At 41.1% G+C, this 22,467-nt stretch overlaps 1 protein-coding gene across 1 annotated transcript in view; it reads left to right on the top strand.

Annotated features, from left to right (window-relative positions):
• LOC310942012 (synaptotagmin-1-like) overlaps nt 1-22,467 on the top strand; it is a gene marked incomplete at both ends in the record, with an annotated part of 40,961 nt that overhangs the window by 3,835 nt on the left and 14,659 nt on the right. The window contains 4 exons of the mRNA XM_083907281.1: nt 6,142-6,314; nt 9,414-9,539; nt 17,118-17,285; nt 18,719-18,886. Coding sequence (XP_083763407.1) covers nt 6,142-6,314; nt 9,414-9,539; nt 17,118-17,285; nt 18,719-18,886 — 635 coding nt within the window. The remainder of the gene's footprint in view (nt 1-6,141; nt 6,315-9,413; nt 9,540-17,117; nt 17,286-18,718; nt 18,887-22,467) is intronic.

The following is a 22,467-nucleotide window of genomic DNA, read 5'->3' as shown; positions in this document are numbered from 1 at the left end:
ACCCATTGATGTTGAATAAACGTGCCAAATTTTAGGACAACTTCAACTACATTTTTGCTTTTAAAAATAGAATAAAGTGCCAAAAACAGGGTACAAATAGGTGCCAGATCAAGGCACTGCCACTGTTTTTTGCTCCATAGCATTAAACTAACGAAGGACAACAGATGTAAATTAGCCAGTGGCGTTTATTAATATGCAATGGCCCTATTCTAAATAAATAAAATTAGAATAAATCTATTCAAATGTGAGTGGTGCCCATGCTGAGAAGAGATTTGGGTCAACGTAAAAAGCCACATCACAGCGAAGTTGACCTTAAACCTTTTATCTGTTACACTGTTTCTGGAACTAAAAGAGACATTTCTGAATACACACCTTGTCGTCGGCTCGTCGTCGTGATTAATTGTCCCACGTATTTGGAGACCGCACTCTGCAGCAGCCATATTGTTTGCTTAAATAAGCGGCAGAGCTGAAAGGGCGCGGGCAGAGTGTTGCTCTCGTAGGCATAACAAGTTATAATGTCAAGGTTAATTGACCAACAGTGTCCTGTCACATTGGATTAGTGTGGGCTGCTGGAAGTGGATATTACCCAGATGTAATATTACGCACATGCACACATACACGTGCTCCACTTTAAAACGCATCCATCAGGCTCTTCCTCAGTTCACCCGGTCTTATTAACCAATGGGGGGGATAGGATGGGATAAATACATGCAGACTCATTAATTAGAATATTAAGAGTCAAAACAGCGGAAAGTGAAACTAATTATCATGTTTTAAATGACTTTAATTTGGCTGAAACGGTCTGAGGTGTGTTCTGCATCAAGGGTTATTCTGGTTTGCAACATGGATTGCGATTACGGGGGGAAAGTTACATCATACCTCATGCCTTTACTTTCTTTTTGGAGGCACTTGTGAAAGATTTTCTCTGAATTCTCTGCTCTACACTTGTCCTGTGACAATAACATGGCCGGTAGTAATTCATGTCGTCCGGTATAGCCAAAAAGGAGTGAATAATTATTTGGTTAAAACATTTGATTTGATGAAAGTTTTTTACAGAAACCTTTACCTGCTAATAGTAAATTTCTAATTTTCTAATTGTCGAAACCACATTATTGTTATTAATTTTTATTGAATTGACTGAATTGAATAGCGATTGTAGCACAGTACCTCTATAAATGTGTTGTACTTTATCTATTCTCTCACTGTATATTTACCGGAAGGTGACTTTTAGAAAAGAAACTACAGTGTGTTTACCTTCAAGGACACCAAAATGTCAGCCAGTGAAACATTTTTTTATTTATTTTTTAAGGCTGCTTTTCGTTGACCGCTCAGGTCAGGGGAAAACAAACAATACCTGATAATCTCTTCTCTCTAAAAAAAATAAAAAAATAAATAAAATAGACATTACTATGTTTGAGAATTTGAGCCAAAATCCTTCAGGCTGAGCTTTCGCTGCGATCCTATTCAGCAGTCTGCAGTAAAAAAAAAAAGGCTGCATATGTGCCATTGAGAGCTTTATTCAATGGAAATAAAGGTCATTGACAGTGTTTTCAGTGAATAATCACTTTTGGAGTTGAATGAAATGGGTAAGACTAGAGCCTTGTTTTCAAGTGGAACGGGATGGTTTAGTCCAGCACAATGCTTCCCCCCCCCCCCGCATTTCCTTTTGAAATAGTACCAAAATAACCAGTTCCAACCACTCCAATCTTTGGCAAACCTTCCCCTTAGGGTGCACGGATATAAAACGGTAGGGTACGGTCAGTTCCACCCACGACAGTCGGCTGCTTTGGCGACAGAAAAAAATCTGTCTCTTCTCATAAAATACATTTTTGTACAGTTTGAAAAATCTGCTTGGGAGCTGAAATAATTTTTTAGACATGAAGTCAAGAAAATTGTGTGGAAAATTGGTTCCAAATTTGGAGGTAGCTGTTCTAGAACATGTTTCGAGAAACCTTTGTGAACGAGTAATACTCTAGCCGTGTTTTCGCCAAGTGCCATTCATATTTTCTTTGGGTTTCCGTTAGGAATCGTACCAAAATAACTGTCCCCAACTACCCTAACCCTCCACCAAGTAAACGTTCATTGTGTCATATATGAAAATGATATCATCACATTATTTGTACCTTTGTTAAACCCTCTCTCTTTGAACGATGAGCTTCAGAATCCAAGATAAAGGTTTGGCGTTGTTTTGTTTTTCCCGCCATGCCGTGTCGCTTTTATGACAGCGCGTGTGATTTGAGCCTTAAAGGAACATCAAAAAAACGTGAATCGCAGTATATATCGAAACCCAAACCTGCCCCATTAAGAGAAAATCCATTTCCCATGCCGTGTCGCATGGTGCGACGTGAGATAAGAGCCGGGAGTTGAAGTGCGGTGCCAGTCCCTCGCTCTATTTCTCTCTCTCTCTTGAGAGGGTAAAAAAAAAAAAAGACACTCAGACATAGTGTAGTTAATTAGAAGATGCTTTTATAGCTTTCTGGGACTCAGGTTCCGTTAATTAAGGAACACACAAGTGCCTTTCACTGCGAGACGTGCACTTGATGGATAAGATAAGGCCTGGGTTCACGCATTGATTTCTACTGTAACTGGGGAAATGACATTCCATCAGGTGCTTTTATAGCTATAGACTGACACGGGCATTTTACGCTCCAATGATTTTGATTTTTTGTTTATCTGAGCTTCCATTTGATAAGCAAAAAATAATAATAATTACACTTCCTCTCGGGAGGTGATTGCTTTATCGTTGCGGTTCGCTGGCTTGAAATGCAAACCTGTCTCCTTACCCTTACCTTACCGTACCGTACTGTGTGACTTGTAAAATAAAATGAGCTCTTCCAGTGCTGAGATGTGCTTACATCACTGTCCTCCGAGGACTAATACACTGACAAATGATCCGGTTTGGTTCAAGGTCAAAGGTTTTTAAAAAGCCTGATGGAGCAAGAGTTGATGTTTGTGAGATGCAGGATCCCCCTCCTAGAAAAAGTCTGAAGTCGTTTTAAAAGAAATGAAGGCAGGAAAACTGTGGGGAACATTAGTTCCATGGAACATTCCGGGGGAAAGGGGGTGGAGCCTGGAAAGAGCGTGCTCGCTGTGAGTTATCTGGAACTTTGTTCGCCGTGCTCTCAGATTGGCTCTCACTCGGACGTGGTCTGCGAATTTGGAGGGAGGTGGCCGGAAATTTCTAGAATATGTTTCAAGAGACTTTTGTGGATATTTGTTGGGTTTTTTCCACCATACAGTTCATTTTTTGCTTTTCCATCAGTGATAGTTCCTGGTACCTGGTGCTTTAGGTCGTGACTTTGACAGACGGAGAGTGTCGTCACTAGAAGAGTCATGAACATGACGGGCAACACAAGAATCAAATCCAACATTTTTTTATTTAAAACGGCAAGAGCATTGGCCCTGGTACATTTCCCCAGCTCGCGTTGTGCAGCCCATATTTGGGATTGAGTTGGGTGCCCGTGGACGGAGCAAGCACGAACTGAACTCCCGTCCCACCGGTATTTCGGCAACAGAAGAAGTAGTCGCCAAGGACAGTTATCCTAGCCTCGACCTGGCGACCTGCCTGTTACCAAACTGAGTAGAGTCAAGGAAAGAAGAGCCGAGTCGTGCTACATCTGTGTAATGGAAAAGCTGCATCTTTGAAATAATGTCAGGTCTCCTCCTCGTCTCTTCTTCTTTTGGCTTCCCCCTTTAGGGGTCGCCAGAGCGGATCATCTGCTATCCCTTGCAAATCTGTACTCGGCTTTGTAAACCCTCCAGGAACGGTGTCTTAATTAAAAAAGTGGTTAACCATAAATCTTGATAATATATACCTAAGTGGAATAATTTGACATTTGTATACCAAATCCTTCTGGCACATAAGAATATTTACATAATCCCAACAGTAATTCCATCTCTTTCTTTATGTTTTAAATGGAGCAAAGACCAGAAACACTATCCGTGTGTGTGTGATTCATCCGGAATCACCTCCATTACAGCGTCGCTCCGAGGCCAGAACTGTAGATTCTAAAGTTATTTTTCGAGCTTCTCTCTCACCGTCTTCCCCCTCAGAGGACAGCGCTTATTGATTTTGTCAACAGAGTATTGATTTTTCTTCCTCTGCACCTTTGGCGAAGAAAACCTCAGCTGAACGCTGGTGAGCCAAAGATACCAGAATGATAGACTATAATATACTTTCCGGCTTTGATTGGTCTTTTTTTTTTTTTTTTTTACGTCTGGAGTTTGACCTGCTTGTGTTAGCTATTGCTTTGTTGGATTTATCACATCTCTTGGGCAAACACCTAAGACATTCCGGTGTCTGCTGAGGAGAAGGAAGGAACATCGATTATAAACTTGCTGAAGGGCAAAGTACGTTGCGAGTTCCCTCATTATTTTTTCAGCCCATCTGGATTTTCCCCACGTGTTTCTGCTGTGGCAGATCCTTTCATTGTTGTTTTGTGTGTGTGTGTTCTCTGCATCTGTGGGAATCCACCAGGGAGCGTTATCTGGCTGCTGGCTCCAGTTAGGAAAGGTGTCAGTGAGTTTGCAGCTGCCTGCAAGCTGAGACTGAGTCTGTAGGTGACACGGTTGTCCAATTTATCCAGTCAGAACCATACAATAGTCCTTATGGCGAGGCTGCAGACAGAATTGCCTTTTCTAATTCATCATCCGAGACTAGGAAGGAATCTGCAGGTGTTATAAAACATTGATTTCTGTTTTCCAGAGGGAAAAATAGATTTAAAGCGGAACTAGACCGGAAGTTCCTATTATCGCTGTTTTTTTTGGTGTGTATCTGCGTCATTACCTTGTTTAAGAAGCCCTGACGGTTCGAAACAAACAGTTCAGCCATTGCTGAGAACATTGTGTTTTATTGTAATCTCGGGGCTCAACGAGATCACTGAAAATCCCGTAATAGTTACGTAAGCAGCGGTTCACCTGAACAACCGATCGTCCTGCTCCGGGCACTAGTCCGGGCACATCCGGTTACGTACATTGAACCGCAGAAGAAGAATAACGTCCATTGTGGAGGTGTTTCACGAGCAACAGTGTCTTCTGACTCTGGGTCTGACTCCGGTTTAAAGTCATAAAGGGACTGCGGCGGGGAGTCGTGACGAAGCTATTTTTAAACACTGTTAAAACAATGTTTTGATAATGAGGAGCAGTGCATCCGCCGTTCCAGAGGGGGGCGCTGCGCTTCTGAGAACGGATGTGCTGGATAGTACTGGCCAATCACAAGACTCTGTCTTCTGGGGGTGAAAGTTCACTCTGAAATCTCGCAGCAGAAAAACACTGTCAGAAAAGAGGATTTCTATCGGCTAGGTTTCAGCAACTAGGAGATTTTTGACCATAAAAACAAGTTAATATATGTGAGTAGACCTCCATAACTAACATTTATGTGCAACAGGACCACTCTATGTGACCTTTAAAGATTCTTCTTCAGGGTTCTTCAGGGAACTGTAGTGGCCTTCGCATACCAGAAAGGACGTTGCTCTTTGTTGTTTGTGTCCAAATTTTGAGGTGATTTTAGATATATTAAATGGTAGTATGCCCAATTTCTGCCAATCAACCCTCCTCAATTGTAGGCACTGGACGATTTAGGCATGGATATGTTTTGTTATGTAAGAAATATAATTGGTGATTCCTCTGGACCCTTGAGTCTACCAAACGTCTGGCAGAGACGTTCCACGCAGACTTCCGCGAAGGTGTCCGCTGCCTCAGCAGTTTCCTTCTTTAAATGGCAAGTGGGAAAATGCCAACATCTGTTACTTCCACTAAATTGGCTTGTCCCGCCGGTCAGGACCGATCGTTAAGTCTGCCACTTCTTGATGGACCCAAGCGTCCGGCTTTAACCCGACTCTGCGCGCGCGCGCACATCGAGTTTGCCCCATTTATCTCACAACTTCTGTGGGACTTCAGTTCAAAGACGCCATTGACTGAAATCTTGCTTTCAAACCTGCACTGAAGTCGGGATATTTTCCTGTATAATGCATATACTAACAATACTGTATTAGTATTATTATCAGTATCATTATTATCAGTATTAGTAACGGTGTCAGTCTCAGTATCATACATCCAGTCAGTGGTATAACACCATATTTGGACCCAATTTCCTGGTCATTTTCAGACGTCTAACCAAACCCTCCATGTTTCCGTCTGCAGTGCCGTCGTGGGCCATCGTGTCCATCGCCTTCGTGGCGATCATCCTGGTGTTAGCCTGCTGCTTCTGCGTCTGCAAAAAGTGGATATTCAAGAAGAAAAACAAAAAGAAGGGCAAAGACAAGGGCAAGAATGCCATCAACATGAAGGACGTGATGGACGGAGCCAAAACCGAGGTAGCAACTTTGAACTATCGTCGTTTAAAGTATAGAAAATATACACGTCTGCTAGCTAATTTAAACACATGATTCTGCTGATTCTTCTTCTTTGCAGGATGTTTTGCTAAGATTTTGACTCATGTTATAGTGTTTTTATGTTGTTTTAACTCATTCTTCTTATAGTTTTAGAAAAATGTCTTTACATATTCTGTCTTATTATTCATTTATCGCTGCCAAAAACATGCAAACAGTATTATTCTGTCTCTTCTTTGATGAGTTTGGTCCTTTTTGACGACCTGCTCACTTGTTGAGGAGAAAGGTTTTGCCAAATGAATGATGTGGTATCCACCCAGAGAAATGACATGACCAAACAATGACACAAATATAATATACCAAATGTCCACATATTGAACACTTGACACCTATATGTGGAGTAAATGGACCTTAACTGTTCCAGTCCTTGGTGGAAACATGATCACGGCATGTCTAATTCGCCGGAAACGCGACTGCTGTCGTAGACGGATGAGAATAGCAGTCGTTAACCAGTGTCAGTGTTTTTTTTTTTTATTGTTCTCAAATTAGACTCATGTTTTCCTGACGGAGAGCAGTGGAATCTTAGCAACGAGCGAAAGTCAAGTCAGGTGCAATCACGGTCGACTTTGAATACTCCGCTCTGCAGTTGCTTAGTTTCTTTTTTATCTGAACAAAAAGACCAGATTTATGAGTGGATCGGCAGTCATTTCTCCTGGTGAGCCCAGACTCTGGTGTGTTAACTCCTGTGTGTGGTTGTTTTAATTTGTGTTTCTTCCTTCTATGTCCTCCTTATCTGTGTTGTGTCTGATGACTGTTCGGGATGGTCACTGGCGGTAGGTTCCTAATTGCTGTTGGATCTTCTTAAGCCTGCTGCTCTGACGTTTTTTTTTTTTGGGAATAGCCTCTTGACAACCACTGACTCCCCCCCCCCCCCTTAGAAGCAAAAATATATGTAACTATGCATACAGTACATGTATATCTACTGTATATATGTGTGTACAACCTGCATATGCACATATATACATAATGTCTGAGAGAAACACTGGGCGCGCATTGAGGAGGTTGAACCGCACTGATTTTTCAGCGCCACGTTTTACGTCTCCTGCCTTTTTGAATTTATGTATCTCCATTCCAAACGCGTGGCGGTGAGCAAACGTAGAATGATTCAGAGGCTTCTGAAGCTTTTAATGTACCGTCAACACATGTGAAACAGATGTTATAAAGGTTGGGTTAAAACTAACCTTAAAAAGAGACATTTTACGTACATCGCCTCTGTCTTCTGAAGGTACAAAACCTTTTATTGAGGGCACGACGTACAGTTATCAAGTACATTTACACGATGTGTGTGTAATTATTAAAAGTTAAGCAAAAGAATTGTGAAACAACAATGATAAATCATTACATTTCCAACTATGGCGGCCATGTTTACAAAACAACAGTATTATATCAAAGTTATACACAAAATATTGTGCATACAAAATCGTCAGGCTGTAAATCCAAGGTACCTTTAAAAAAAGAAATCTTATATTTATAATAGGAATATGAAGAACGTCCAAAATCCATTTATTTCACAGACTTTATTGAGACCTCTTGTGGACTTTAGGGATAGGGTTAACCCTAAAACCCTTTAAACCTGACCCCAAAGTTCAGTGATGTCTTCTAACCCTAACTAACACCAGTCTGTGCCTAACCCTAACCCTAACCATGATTAAAATCTTAGCCCTAAACTTAACCAGTTCCTCAGAAATGAGGTTCTGCCTTATTAGGACCTCATTGGTCTCCATGAGGACTACAGGTCCTGACAAGGTCAGTTTTTATGCCAGGAAAAAGGTTCTTATACAAGAACACACACACTGAGATGTTCTGGTGGACTACCACACCTGGTGACCAGTCTATAGGTTGCCAAACGTTGTGTCCTCAGTAAAGGTTTGGTGTTCTGGAGTAAGTTTTCAGACTCTACCATTGCATTTACACGTTTTTACCTTAACCACATCACCACCTCAATCATTGTACTTGCTCCACTTTCCACGTTCCCAGCTCTAATAAAAACAAACAAAATTCGGATTTGCGCCCCAAAAGGCAGCGACCGAGTGGCTTCGGCGGAACATTTTCAAACCCCAATCAGTGCAGTTCAGCCTTTTTTTTGCTTTCACATGAGCAACTTGACTTGAAACTAATCGGAGCAGGCCCTGATGGTACATTACAACCCCCTTTTACCACCAACCCACCCACTGCTGGCATGACGCTTCTAGCTACCATCGGCGTAGGTGTTAATGCGGAAGCTTTAGGGTTTATGATGACGATGGGAGTGTATGTTATGAGGGGGGGGGGGCGTGAGCAGACTTGGGAATGGGGGTTAAAAATCACCACGAGAGCACTGGTTTGTACGACAAGAGAATGCTCTGCATGCCTAACAGAGGACACCTTGGAAGGCAACTTTTGACGCTGAATGATTGACCTTGAGAAACTTTGCCTCGTCAATCGCATGTTTGTCCTTTAACAGACTCCTCCACCAAACCCCACCCTCTCTCCCCCACCCTCCACCACCTGCTACCCCTCACCTCAGTGCCAGGCTAAACGAAACGGCAGCTTCACTCCTTCACATTCTGCCACTTCACACAATTTGCCAGAGACTTGTTCTGCCTGAAATAACATCAAGGCAACTGTCTGACTGTGATCTTCTCCAGAAGCATCTCTTCTTTCCCTCTTTCTGTCTCCCTCCTCCTCCTCTTCCTCTTCTTCGTCCTCCATCTTCTTCTACTGCCTGCCCATTGCCCTCATCTCTGGCGCCATCATTTGATCTTTTCTCCCCTCAGACAGAAACACCCAAAGATTGATAGAAAAAAGCATCATCAGGGGACCAGGCCCGGGGCTTTAGTGCATCACAGAGCATGTCCTGGTGTTAACTGCTATGGTGTTCTAGTGCTTGCTCCCCCCCTCCGTTCCCCCCCTTTATACCATAAAACAAGTGGCAGCTTTTACAGGAGTAGGTCCGCTGGCAGGACCTGGGCGGGGAACGGCTGGCTGGGTGCTAGCGCCAGCGGCAAACAGGCGACACTGACTCTTGGTGGGTGTCTCCTTCAGGCCTTGAAGGATGAGGAGGACGCCGAGACAGGGCTGACGGAAACGGAGAAAGAGGCCACGCCCAAGGAGGACGAGAAACTGGGCAAATTGCAATACTCCCTGGATTACAATTTCACGGAGAACACGGTAAGGATCTGCTCTCCTGCCGAGTCGGCCCCTCAGTGTGTGTTGTTTTTGCGAAAAGGTTCTTCCGCGTAAGTATGGTCACCGAGAACCTTATGAGGTGGTCCAACTTTTCATCTCTCCAAGAACCATACCATAGACTGTATATATATATATATCAAAAATGGACGATGTTTCTGCGTCGCAAATCAGAGAAGCCTTGAGAGATTTGACAAAGGGCGTATCAGTTTTTCGGATGGTACAAGCTATCATAACAGTCCTCTTTGTAACAATGGTATCACCCCCTTGTAGCTAATGCTACTTCCTCGAGGCTTCTCTTTTTAAACCAGAAAGCTACGTCCATTTTCTTTTTCTTACCTACAATCTTTGGACCCAGCCCCAGGTTTTTGCACAACATTCTCCCTTTTGTTTCATTACCCGTGCGACTGTAAAGTGTTTGATCGCTGAAGCTTGGCACCAATCCCACGGAGGACATCATCACGGTGGTCGAGTTTGCGAGTCTACCACTCAGCCCCTATTAAACGACACAGCAGCGCACTACTGGGAATCGGTTCGTCTGTCGAATCCGTCTATCTTGTCTTTCTACTCGATTGAAAACAGCCCCCCGCAGACCACCCCTCCACTTCCTCCCCCCATCTGCTTTATTGTTTTTTTTCCAGTGGCTGAGTTTTAAAAAGCAAATTGAGGGAGCACAGATGTTGCGAGACAGATAATCGACTCGGTTCGTGAACACAGCGCTGTCCCTCTCTGGGCTACGTAACCCACCATTATAAGCAGAAGTGACAGCCTGAGATCACACAGTAATACTCACCGCTCCTGTACAGTACACACTGATCACAAGCACTTGTCAGAAGACAATGATTTAGTTCGTATTTATGTGCTTGTACGTGATGTGGACGTATGATCGCTGACTCATCCAGGAGCTGGACTCTCGACTATCAGAGGGAAAAACAGGTTATAAAACCTACACCTGCTGAGGTCCGTGATTGTGTTGAGAATACATTTACCACTTTATTTCACAGTTAGACGCAGTTTGTCTAACTGTGAAACTCACTCACTTTGTAAAGTGGCCAAAGTCCATAGAGAAAGCGCCACGTTTTCACCACGTTTTTTGCCATTTAGGTCGATCTCAACAAAGGATTTGAATCACTTAAGTCACAGTACAGTCTTGGAAATAAGGGTTCCAAAAGGGTCCTTCTACAAGGGCTGAGGTTCTACCTGGAACCATTTGCTTCTGGGGTTCAAGGGTTCTTGGTAACACTCATGGTTCCAGTAAGAACCATTTTGATCCAGAGAACCCTTTAAAACCCAATTCCTGAATAAAGGGTTTTAAAAGGGCTCCAGGTGGAACCTTTATAAAAAGGTTCTACCTGGAGCCAAAAAGGGTTCTCCTACGAGGACGAGCCGAAGAACCTTATATGGTTCTACTTAGCACTTTTATTTCTAAGAGTGTAGAACACATTTTAACGTACTAAAGGAAGCAGCGGTGGAATAACAACACTTTTGGGCCACGGTGTAAATTTGATGATTTTCTCTATGGGGTTATGTGTGGTAGAGTCTCAGAGTCTCCATATTTTGGTAAAGTCACTGTTAATATCATTGTGTGTCAATGCATAATACAGCCACGTCATCCCTTTAAGCCGTATAATAATGATAATGAAGAAAATTCAAACGTGCAGACACCATTAGTCAATGAGACCTTGATTCCTTATCTCAAAGTATTGAGTCACATAATGAGAGTGGATATATAATGCGGACAATATTAGGTTTCAGCGAGTCGATCTGTCATGCGGTGGGAGGCAGTGACAGGTCTCTGTATGAGCTTCTTGATTACACCGGTAATAAGCTCCACAGTGGAGCTAAAGTGTAATGAAAGGATGACAGTTTTCACACTTTGTGACAGTGACCGCAGACACACCGGGGCTCAGCTCACACTGCTGCAAACTTAAAGAACAGCTCACAGCAGATAGACGTAGAAAAACCCCAGAGGAAGTCGTCATCCACCCCGACCCACTTTCAAGCTCGGTGGCCGCGACGTTCTCTCAGGGAAATTCTCTTTTTAATCTTCGGTCCTCGAGGCGCACGAAAATCAGCGTGAACGCCACAGCTGAGCAGGAACCCTGCGTTCGCTTCGTTATTCAATGATTTTGTTTCCTACAAAATATGTTTCCGAGATGAAAAACATCACATTTATGCCGTAGGAAAGTTGTAAAATCGGTCACATAAGACGAAACACTGCAGGAATATTAAAGGAACATGTTGTATTATTCAACGTTTTGCCGTGTCACACACATACTTAATCTCACCAAACAGATTCTTCTTAAAATGTTGGCTGTATGCAGATATTTATTCTGCTTTTCTATTATTGTCTTTTTTATATGTATGTAAAATGACTAAGCACCACTTCATCCTCACACAATTTAAAGAAATGGAGAAATTCACCTCCAAATTAATCACAATTTCGTGCAATTTGTTCCTGTTGCTGTTGATGTGATTTAGGTTTGTTTTTTTCCTTTAGTTAAACAGATATCATAATGTATATTTATATAATTGTCTCACAATATATCATAGCTATTGCAATACAATTTCAGGCCCACATATTCAGTATTATATGGTAGGATAACCAATGATTCCCACCCCTAAAGTCCTCCTCTAAACTTCTAAAATTAAATAACACAAATTGGACAATGGATGAAAAACAGTTAGTGAAATAGACAAAACTTGTATATTAGAATTAGAAAAATTACTTTGTTCAACGAAATTGTAATAAATTAGACATAACCAACATTAGTAAAATCAACAAGGGTCACATTAGTGAAATGGATAAAACTTCAATTAGTTCATTCAACATTAACATCGTTAATTTTCCAAGGGTCCTTGAATCCCTTGAAAGTGAAACTTTCGGTCCTTAAATTCGAGGGGAATTGGTCCTTGAAAAGTCCTTGAATTAGACGTCAGACAAGGCGTGGGAACCCTGATTAGACAAAATTCATCTAGAATTTGGTTTTGCCAAAGTGTTTAACCACATTTATTAATTTAAAGTATTTATTTAGATCTAATATAGGTGACCAAATGTAATTTTGACTAAGACAAAGATGGTAAACAAACAGAAAACAGCAACACCGTGTGCTTTGTCTCAGTCTGTTAACCACCACAGACGACTGCAGCCCCCTGGTGTTGACGACACCTGCTTCATAAACTAATGAGACTTAAGGTTTATGTAAAACAAAAAGAGAGAGAACAACCAACATCTGCCAAAATATGCAGCAAATGAAGCACAGAGAGGCCTTTTCAGCTCAGAATTATAATAATGTCACCCCGGCTTTCAACATCATTACCATAGTCGTTGCTCCTCACGCAGGTCAAGAGGCAAAAACCCCCAACATGTGAATTCCAAAGTCATTAGGGAAGAATGTCATTCAAAACATTTGTATTATTTCCTTTTTTTAATCACACGCAAAAAGCCGCCACAGATAATAGGGGAATCAAAGGTCTTTGTTTCTGTGATAACGCACCCACTGAACACACAAACACATACGGAGAGAGGGTTTAACACCGGCAGCTCTGCGCTGTGATCGTCCACGAAGCCTCAGCTAAACACGGACAAACGCACAGATGTGCAAACACGCCGCGGCCGTTTGTGGATTCACTCGCCAACGCTTCGACGGACGGTCAAATAAGAGACTATATTTACGTAAATCCACCCAATGATGGCGTCACATCGAATGATCTATCGTTTATCAAGGGCAAAAATGTGGGGGAAAAAAACAATCATATCTCTGTCAAAACTAAGCAGATTTGAACAGAGAGTCACTCGACCATCAGAGAAATTTAATCCAGATCTGATCCAATTTAGCTTTAACATGGTCCAGTCGCTTTTAACAAGCTCAGATGTGTTTATCGCAACAGAACAGGATGAATTTTCTTGTGTTTATGTCAGATGGTAATAGCTATAAGCAGGTAAAGTTCTATACAGATGCCAGAAAGTTCTTCTTATGTGTTTTAGCCTCGGGGGGGGGGAGGAGGTCTGGTCTCTGTGAGTGTTCTTGTTTCAAAATATGGACGGAATTTAAAAAAATGAAGACAAACAGATGTTCAGAAATGTTTTCATTCATTAAAAAGGACTTGTTAAATGTGTGAAAACCTCACCGTGTACTGAAATTACAGTGAAATTACACTTCTGTTGCTAAATCCTGCTACTTTACTTTAGCGTGTTAGCTGTGACGCTAGGTGACACAGCAAAGTTCAGCAAAGACACACAAAAAAACAACCTTTTAAGGATTTTTTTTTGTTGCTTTCACAGTCATAAAACAAATAATAACTTGAGTTCCACTCTTAGTCTGACAAATGGGCCATTTAAAACATTTTGGCTGTCAAAATGTGTTATTTTATATATTTTTAATAATTGCGGGAAAAGTGAAAGATAAAGGCGAGCGCCACAAAAAGACAAATCACCAAAAGTCAATAGAAACGCTTTTCAATAGAGACTACTTTTCACTCAAACGTGAAGTAAAAATAAAAAAAAAATCAATTATAAAAGGATAAATTATGGTGATTTTGGAGCTGAGAGGCACTCGGAATTTGTAATTTATTCATAATAAAAGCAAAGAAATTCAGTGTTTTTCTCCCCGAAAATCAAAGGTTGATGTTGCAAACACTCACAGTTGGAGACTGAGAGTCAAATTTGAAGAGACAAGAAATAACGAGTTACTGTATGAAAAACAACATTTCAGTGAGTGCTCGTCACACACGCGGCATCGCTAACGATTAAATTAGCAGAATAAACGAACCACGAGTCCTCGCCTTTCCCCCGCCACGGACCCGTTTCTTGCGATCGGCGCTCGTCTTTACTCAGGCCTCGCTGCGTCTCTGAGCAAAGACGCCGTGACACGCTGTGTCGGCCTCAGGCTGCGATGATTGATGGGTGAAAATCAGGAGGACAGCGTGTTAGGACGAGTCGCTGCACTCAAAATCCTCAAGTGCTGCTTCACGGCACTTCACTGCAAAACATGGTCTTCTGTGAGATTCACAGCTACAGTAGCGCTACATTTAAGGTTTGACCTTTTACAGCATGCAACCGTCGTGTGATATAACGTGAACATGATGACGTGTAGTATTTATATTAATAATAACATAATGTCAGGAAAATGTTGTGCGTAAACCTGGGTAACGTAGAACATCCCATACTTTCTGTCACGTACGTGATGTGTGGTGACTTTGTGGTCATGAGTGTGTATCTGTGCTACATTCATGTTTACATTTGCCAACGCTTCATGACATGAAGACCTCGCCGAGTGGGAATCTCACCAACAACCCTTTGCAAAATCTGTATCAAAACTGACAGAATTGTTTTAGCCAAATACGCTAACTTTAAGTAGATAGATAGATAGATAGATAGATAGATAGATAGATAGATAGATAGATAGATAGATAGATAGATAGATAGATAGATAGATAGATAGATAGAATTGTTTTAGCCAAATAAGCTAACTTTAAGCTATCTTTTAGCTGATAGATAGATAGATAGATAGATAGATAGATAGATAGATAGATAGATAGATAGATAGATAGATAGATAGATAGATAGATAGAATTGTTTGAGCCAAATAAGCTAACTTTAAGCTATCTTTTAGCTGATAGATAGATAGATAGATAGATAGATAGATAGATAGATAGATAGATAGATAGAATTGTTTTAGCCAAATAAGCTAACTTTAAGCTATCTTTTAGCTGATAGATAGATAGATAGATAGATAGATAGATAGATAGATAGATAGATAGATAGAATTGTTTTAGCCAAGAAAGCTAAATTTAAGCTATCTTTTAGCTGATAGATAGATAGCAACGACAGATAGTCATGTGCAGTCAACTTTAAGCTGATAGATAGATAGATAGATAGATAGATAGATAGATAGATAGATAGATAGATAGATAGATAGATAGATAGATAGATAGATAGATAGATAGATAGATAGATAGATAGATAGATAGATAGATAGAATTGTTTTAGCCAACTAAGCTAACTTTAAGCTAGCTGATAGATAGCAACGACAAGGTCATGTGCAGTCACCTTTAAGCTAATAGATAGATAGGGTTTTTAGTTTGAGAGTATCTAAAATTCTTCATAAAAATATCAATAATAAATCTTAACTACTGTCAAATCTGTAGAGGGGGTTTTATGCCTCATGTTTATGATCCAACACGAGGTCATTGTTTCCCGCTGCTGTTCCTCTGTAAACTCCACACAGTAAACAGCTGTACGACCTCATGGCTGAGCGCGCTGGCCGGCCTCCAGATTTGCTGCTTGATAGCAACCTGATAGGAAGTTGATTGACTGACTATAGCTGCAGCCTCCTCAGAGTCCCTTTGAGTAGAGGCTGTGACTGGCAGGTCAATCAGCCTCCCAGCGCCCCCCCCCCTCCCCCCACCATGGTTATCAATTATCAGCCTGGTGTGAGGAGAACCAGCCCGCTCATTCCTGCCTGAGCCTGACACATGGTGACCTTTTCGATGGCTTCAGCCGCTGTCAGACTCAACAGATGTAACCTTCTAATGCTGAAAGTACATCGCACAGGAGTGACCCTGAATCATCTCATTGTCATTGAGATTGACAGATTCACGACCAAGTTCGCCAAGGTTATTATTCCAGAATATTCTACCAGAGGGATGTGTAGCTGTCCCTTAGAGGAGTCCAGGAAGATGGAAGATTTTAATTACATATTATATAAAAAAGATGAATTTATCTCTGGATCTTGACATTTTTACACAGATATTTCTTAAAATATCAGGCAACCGTATTAATTAATTAATTTATTGTATTGATTTTATGACAAATAAATCATTTCAGAACGATCGACCTCTCACTGTGTTTAATTAGACACAGAAAAGAACATGAATAAAAGTAAATTCCCTGGTGTCTCACTTTGGCAGTCGCAAAATATGAAAAAGACTAATGTTTAACTCTTCTTTCGTCTAGCAATGCAGTTTATAAACTTTGCAATAAAAAATTACTGTTTGGTGTCATTGAACTAGCTTTTATATTCGTATCGGGAGCTGGGTCGGCTCAACACGAGCAGCCATTTTGGATCACTATGTTTTTAAATTAGCCAACAAAGGACATGTTTTCAGTTGAGTCTTCTCACATCGCGTCTTACTGTAGTTTTTCTAAGATGCTAAGCAGCTAGCTGCCAGATGAAAAGCCAAGAAGCGAGCATCTCGGCTAAGCAGTTGGTACGAAGCTAGCTAGCTAGCTATTAAAGAGCTAAGAACGTAGCGGTTTAGGACCTGTCAATCACAGGACACCTGAAGATATGATACACAACAATTTTCTGATAATCAGTATATTGCGAGACAATTATATTGCGATACACCACCATATCTGTATCGTATTGCACGAGGAAGGATGTCGATATGTCACCAAACCAATATTTTGACCCGCCCCTGTAGACATTAATTTCATCATCCACGATACAGATTCTCTTTGAGGATGTTGGTGAGATGAACTGTGATAATCTGGATAATCTCCTCATCAAATCTTTCCCTCACTTTTCCTTTTTCTTCATATTTTTTTTTACGTTGTAGCTCATCGTAGGGATCATCCAGGCGGCAGAACTGCCCGCCATGGACATGGGCGGCACGTCCGACCCGTACGTGAAGGTCTACCTGCTGCCGGACAAGAAGAAGAAGTTTGAGACCAAGGTCCACAGGAAGACCCTCAACCCGGTCTTCAACGAGCAGTTTACCTTCAAGGTACGAGTCGCCTCTGAAGTTCAATCACGTTTCTCGAGTTTTCCCAGTTCCACTGACAGTCTGATTTGCATGCAGCTATGAATGCTGGGAAGGTGTGGAGACAGCAACCAGCTGGCACATTAGCAAGCTCCTGACAAAATGTCTCTCTGACACACACACACACACAAACTCAATGTGATTGGGATTAACACAGGCAGACGCGCGGCGAGACCCCCGGCCTTGCATTTGGCCGTAATGGACGCGTGGCTGTTGCTCAGCAGCAGACGGGGAAGTTTGTTTTTTTGAAAGCGCGCAGGTGTTTCTCTGAAAGTTAAGCATAATGTGATGTGAGGTCCATCCCAATAGCAAGGTTTCTGTGTGTTTAATTTCCAAATGTGTGATGCATCATGGGGGAAAAAAACAGGTGCAAGATAATTAATAAATAATGATGTTTTTTTGTTTTTTTTTCAAAGATTAAATACATGTTTATCACCAATTATATCACGTTTTGCATGACCTTTTAATATTTTACATAGAGCTTGGATTAAAATACTTGTAGATAAACATGTCAAATTCTGTATACATACATTTAAATGGTTACATCATCTGCGTATGTGCAATCTTTTTTATTATTAGATACACAAACAGGATCAGAAATACAGTCTCGAACCCTCATTATATGTATAATATATATATATATAAAATGTATATACAACTGAATTAAAGATTGCCAAAAACTAAACTGCGGCTTCCCCCCCAAAAAAGGATTACTCTTATTTAAACACGTGTATATTATTGTTTTTATACTAAATCATAATATAACTGCTCTGCTAATTAGTTCATTGATGCCGATTTAGTGGATTTACATGACCTCAAAGACAATACATCACAATAAAGAATATATATATATACACAAAAAATTTATGAAGCATTATTCTTCTAGTAAATATGGATAAATGGGAGAAAACCAAACTCACACTTAGCGGTTTATTTACCACTTGAGCCTGTGACAAGGTGTTAAGTCACTAATAAGTGAACAGTTAAGGTTAAGTCCATGTGGTCTTCAAACAGAGCGAAGGGTAAAGCTGCAGAAAAGCAGATTAAGACGCATAGAAGAAGAAGAACAACAGCAGAGCATTGTTTGCTCGCTAAATTGTTTAGCACACAAGAGTGTCTGCCTTTTGTCAGACTCTGTGCTTTGATACGTGAAGTGTTCGTCTCCCCACTTTTTCATTTTCATAGCTGACAACTTTTCACTTCCACATTCAGCGAGTGTAACCTTGCTTTTCTGTTGTTTCTTCGCTCTGTCGAGAGAAACACCGACTCTCTCTCTGTTGATGTTTCCCGTGTGAGACGACACCGTCTTCACTCACATGATCCGACACATTGAAAGTGTTTATTTCTGTCCTGTGTCATTATGACTTTTTTTGTTTTTGTTTTTTTTCTCTCTTCAGGTTCCCTACGTAGAACTCGGCGGGAAGACGCTGGTGATGACCGTGTACGACTTTGACCGCTTCTCCAAACACGACGCCATCGGTGACATCAAGGTGCCCATGAACAAGGTGGACTTCAGCCACATCACGGAGGAGTGGAGGGACCTGCAGAGTGCTGAGAAGGAGGAGGTAAGACCTTAATCAAACCTTAAGGGAACTTAGCAGGTTTAAAGACAACAGAAACAAAGAAATTCAACTAAAATAAAGTTATTTTTCTTTATAAGAGAAACATCCAGGACAAAACCACTACTACCTCAAGTTAGCCGGTGTGCGTTTTTACATTTTTTTTAAATTTTGTTGTGTGTATTTGTCATTACTCATTGTTTGCCGCCAAGTCCCCCCCATTAAAAGAAACCCTTCTTAGACTCTAAGAAGCGATGTGCGAAGCAAGCAAGCAAGCTAAGCAGCTAGCTGCTAGATGAAAAGCCAAGAAGCTAGCTTCTCGGCTAAGAGGCAAGGTGACATGAAGCTAGTCTCATTGTTTGTCACCAAAGTTCCCCCCATAAACATCCTTCTTAGACTCTAGGAAGCGACGTGCTAAGATGCTAAGCCACTAGTTTCTAGATGAAAAGCCAAGAAGCTAGCTTCTCAGCTAAGAAGCTAGGTGATAACAAGCTAGTCTCATTGTTTGCCGCCAAAGTTCCCCCCATAAAAAAACCTTCTTTGACTTTAATAAGCAAGTGATGTGCTAAGAAGCTAGGTGATACGAAGCTAGTCTCATTGTTTGTCGCCAAAGTTCCCCCCCATAAACACCCTTCTTAGACTCTAAGAAGCGATGTGCTGAGATGCTAAGCAGCTAGTTGCTAGATGAAAAGCCAAGAAGCTAGCTTCTCGGCTAAGAAGCAAGGTGACATGAAGCTAGTCTCATAGTTTGCCGCCAAAGTTCCGCCCCATAAAAACTCTTCTGAATCTCTAATAAGCAAGCAATGTGCTAAGATGCTAAGCAGCTAGCTGCTAGATCAAAGAAGGCGAAGAAGCTAGCAGCTAGCTAGAAATGACACACTGCGACTTCAACAGGATGCCTAAGGGCTTTAATTTCCTTCTTATGAGTGAACTTTATTGACCCACTTGTTTACTTTAATGCAGCTTCACATTATTTGGGTTTCGAGACACTGAAAGTGTAAAGTTATCGACAGATTTGACCTCCACATGTCAACAACACACAAATAATGACTCATTAGTACCATTTAGTGAGCTATAACTCAATTTTCATTCAGAGATATTGCTGTTATTTGGATTCAAAATCAGTTTTATTGCACAGTAGATTTTAAACATAGGGGATTTGTTGTGCCATTTTTGGTGCACAACAAAAAAACTAAATAAAAAATAGTAAATATCTTGAGAAATGTATAAACTGTACACCTGAGTGTGACGTTGTGAAACTCTAGCAGCTGCTGTTTTCAAATAAACTGTATTTATATGTATTTTTGTTGTGCTCAGCAAAGCGTCGCTGGTCTGACGCAGACGCGGCGCCGGCCGTGGCCGATGTAATCCATCTCTCCTGGAAATGTCACTTAATCAGATGTCCACACTTCCCCTTCAATTAACACAAGTGTGACTTTCCAGGCAGCAGTTCAGGAGATTCAATTTTCATGGTAAATGTCATGGCATATAGCACATGTTGCCAGGGGAACCTTGTTTTTTCTTTTTCCTTTTTTTGGTTTGATTTAAAGGTTAATTATAACAGTGGTGAACGGCGAGTGCTGTTGTTTGAGTTGAAGGGCGTCACGATGCTTCACACGGCTGCTGAATGTATGCCGAATAATATCGCGCGGGCCGTTCTGTGAGTGTAATTATGGTATGTTATAATTAACATAAAGCTATTATTTAAATGTTATAGTCAGTGTGCGGCAACGCATGTGGAAATGTGAATGTACGGAAGTGACAACTCCGTTGTTTCTGCCCCATTAGCTTAACATTACACCTGACAAATTTGCCATTTAAAGTCCATTTGTCCACGGGTCAAATAGCGATTTTGGAGGGTTCGGGGGGGACGTCACGACCGGTTACCTCTTGGTCAAGTCATGTTTTTTTTATATCAAACATTTAAAATAACAAGAGTTTGCAGAAACAAAAGGTTTAAAGGAGGCAGAACAGTGTATAATAATAGAAAATAAGACAAATTACCAATGTAAAAGCAGCGTTGTACAATCTGACAGCATCAGGATTAAAAAGGTGAGATTTCAAAGGATTAAAAGGAACGAAACATTTATGCAGGATCTATTAAACCAGTGTTTCCTAAACTTTTTAAATGGGTCCATACTTTAAAAAGATGATAAACTAATGCGACCTCACTCACAATGGAAAGAAATTGCATGCAATATAACATTTCTGACTATATTGCTTATATTTATGGCATTTCTGTAATTAATATAAGAATGGAAAATGTAAATCTAGGGTCATTTCTGTGTAAATGACTGCATTAAATGACTATTTATTGCAATTAAGTCTTGGGGTTAAAGGAAAAGTTCAACATTTTGGTTGGCCGTTGTATTCTTAGACATTGGAAAGAGCCAGGCCTTGTGTTTTAACCCCCGTCAAACCTCCGATGCTCTCTGAGTGCTCTTGTTCTGAGTCTAAATCCATAAATCATTGTCCAATATGCTGCGAGTTCCCGTAAGAAAGCCATGTTTTTGTAGCATACGGCGTAAATGTTGGTTAAAGTAGCAGCAGCTGCGTCATTAGCGCTCCCCGTTTGCCGTATTTCCAGCCACTTGAATCCAAATTCAATTAAACCTGATTGATAATTTAGCTTTCCTGTGTTTTGAATTAATTTGTCCATTAGAGCCACAGGACGGCGGACAGCTGGCTGACACGATGACGAGCGCCCGGCGACAGCTTGTGGACAGACACAGTCGTGGGTGTACAATTAGAGCAAAAAAAAAAACAAACAAACGCGTGTGCGTGTGCAAAATCTCTCAAATCTGATCTCCCTCCGTTTTTATTAATTCCTGTACGTACGTCGACGGTAATCCGGTTACGACTTCCTGAGTGCAGAGATGTCATGGACGTTCATGTCGTCAAAGATCTATAATTGGGCGACGCAGATGTTCTGTCTCTGCAGGTGGACGTTGTCTTAATGAATCAAATTAGGTTTGATACGACGATACAAATGTGGCGTCAACGTACACTAGCTGTGACGACCTTAACTGAATCTACAGAAGTAACTTCATGCTACTTTTCAGCTACTAGCTCGATATGACTTTTTGTGGCTGATAAACCTTTAAAAATTGTACGGTCTTTTAGGTTTTGTTTTCTGACGTAACTGGCAACCCGTGGTTGCTCAGCAGCTGAGACTCTACTGACTGCAATGATTGGTAGACGGCGGTAGGTGGCGCCACATGCCAAAACATGATTTCAAAACATAAACATGATTTGCAGTCTGAAAAACATTTTTTTTTTTGCAAATATTTTGTCTGTACTGTTGTTGTTGGTGAGTTCAGTTTGTTATATGAACATTATTCCTGAGTCTCTGTGACATATTAGGAGGATTTTATGGCCAGTTGCTTTAGATTTATTACATAATGCACCTTTAAATCAAAATGTATATGTATAGTTCATTTTAACTGGAAGAAACCTCCTGTAGAACCAGACTCAAAGATGTGCAGCATCTGCCTAGGCCGGTTGGGGTGAAAGGAAGGAAACGGGCAAGTTGCGTACTTTTAAAATATAAATTCCAGGAATGTTGCATTCAAAGATGGGTTTAATGA

Source organism: Microchirus variegatus (assembly GCF_963457635.1).
Source record: "Microchirus variegatus genome assembly, chromosome: 20".
NCBI classification, from domain to species: domain Eukaryota; kingdom Metazoa; phylum Chordata; class Actinopteri; order Pleuronectiformes; family Soleidae; genus Microchirus; species Microchirus variegatus.
Note: the sequence above shows the minus strand (reverse complement) of the source record. Positions and strands in the feature narration are given on the sequence as shown.